The sequence below is a fragment of the Austrofundulus limnaeus genome, unplaced genomic scaffold (genome assembly GCF_001266775.1).
Source record: "Austrofundulus limnaeus strain Quisiro unplaced genomic scaffold, Austrofundulus_limnaeus-1.0 Scaffold14, whole genome shotgun sequence".
NCBI lineage: Eukaryota > Metazoa > Chordata > Actinopteri > Cyprinodontiformes > Rivulidae > Austrofundulus > Austrofundulus limnaeus.
The window spans coordinates 4,459,174-4,460,464 of NW_013952416.1; the positions used below are offsets into that span (position 1 = coordinate 4,459,174).

The 1,291-nt window shown below is 37.5% G+C and overlaps 1 protein-coding gene across 1 annotated transcript in view; it reads left to right on the forward strand.

Annotated features, from left to right (window-relative positions):
• The window catches only part of pde6a (phosphodiesterase 6A, cGMP-specific, rod, alpha), a gene marked incomplete at its 5' end in the record, with an annotated part of 41,581 nt that overhangs the window by 30,482 nt on the left and 9,808 nt on the right, over nt 1-1,291 (forward strand). The window contains 1 exon segment of the mRNA XM_014002543.1: nt 413-522. Coding sequence (XP_013857997.1) covers nt 413-522 — 110 coding nt within the window.

Here is a 1,291-nt window from a genome sequence, read left to right on the forward strand (position 1 = left end):
TACTCCCTGACCTCCTGCTCTGTCACTCCCTGACCTCCTGCTCTGTCACTCCCTGACCTCCTGCTCTCCATCCTCCCCTCCTCCTTTCTCTGATTCAAGGTTCTCCCTTCATCTCTTTGTTTTCCTCCCCACTCTTCACCTCCTCTCATCCCCTGGGATGATCTGTAAATATAATAAGACACAGTTTAGTGTTTACGTGTGTCTGGAAGTAAAATAAATGAGTAAATAAGTACAATAAATGAGTAAATAAGTAAAATAAATGAGTAAATAAGTACAATAAATGAGTAAATAAGTACAATAAATGAGTAAATAAGTAAAATAAATGAGTAAATGAGATAAAATAATAATGTTTATGCCGTTTGGTCAGACCGTCTCTCGGCTGACTTCAGTGTTTCCTGTTTGTTTCTCTCAGACCGGTGACCTGAAGCGTTACTACACAGACCTGGAGTGCATGGCCATGGTGACCGCTGGCTTCTGCCACGATATCGACCACAGAGGAACCAACAACCTCTACCAGATGAAGTAAGAGCAGCAGGAATGTGAGGAGCAGGGGCGGAGCCAAAGGGGTGCCACCTCTGGCACCTGATTGGCCACCCCAGGTGCCACCCCGAAATCATTAAGTTTGTGGAGATATTAGATTACTTTACTAGATTACTAATGTTTTAGCTGTGTCCATTAATCACATTTTATTTATATAACACTTTACAAACATGACTACTGAACCATTCCATTAGTTCAGTAATAAAAATAAAGAATAAAAACCAACGACATTGGTAGAAAAATAACAATAACAGTATGCTACACTGTGCTGAAAGCAGTTCTAAACAGATGTGGCTTTAGCTTAGCTTTGAACAAAAATAGGTTATTGATCTCGCACAACTTAAAAGGTAAAATATTTTATAATTTTGGAACAGTTGGAGCAAATAAATRGTCACCTCATTAAGTGTGTTTAAATGATTTTTAGTCCTTTGTAAAATTAGGATTAGCATTAGCATTAGCAGTTAGCTGAATTTGGGATTAGCATCGGCAATCGGCATGTGATCATTCTTATCCTCCACAACAAATTTCATCTCAATAAGTTTTAAAATGACTGAAATGTAGACTTTGAGGTGGCGGCCATCTTGAAATTTTAATTGCCTTTTACACTGCAAAAACTGTCCATCTTACCAAAAAGTCTTTTTGATCTTGTTTTCAGACTGATTTACTGAACAAGAACTGATTGTGTAAGAATAATAATCTTGTTTTCAGAATGTGTAAGATTATTTGTCTTGTTAGTCTGAAAATTTGACTC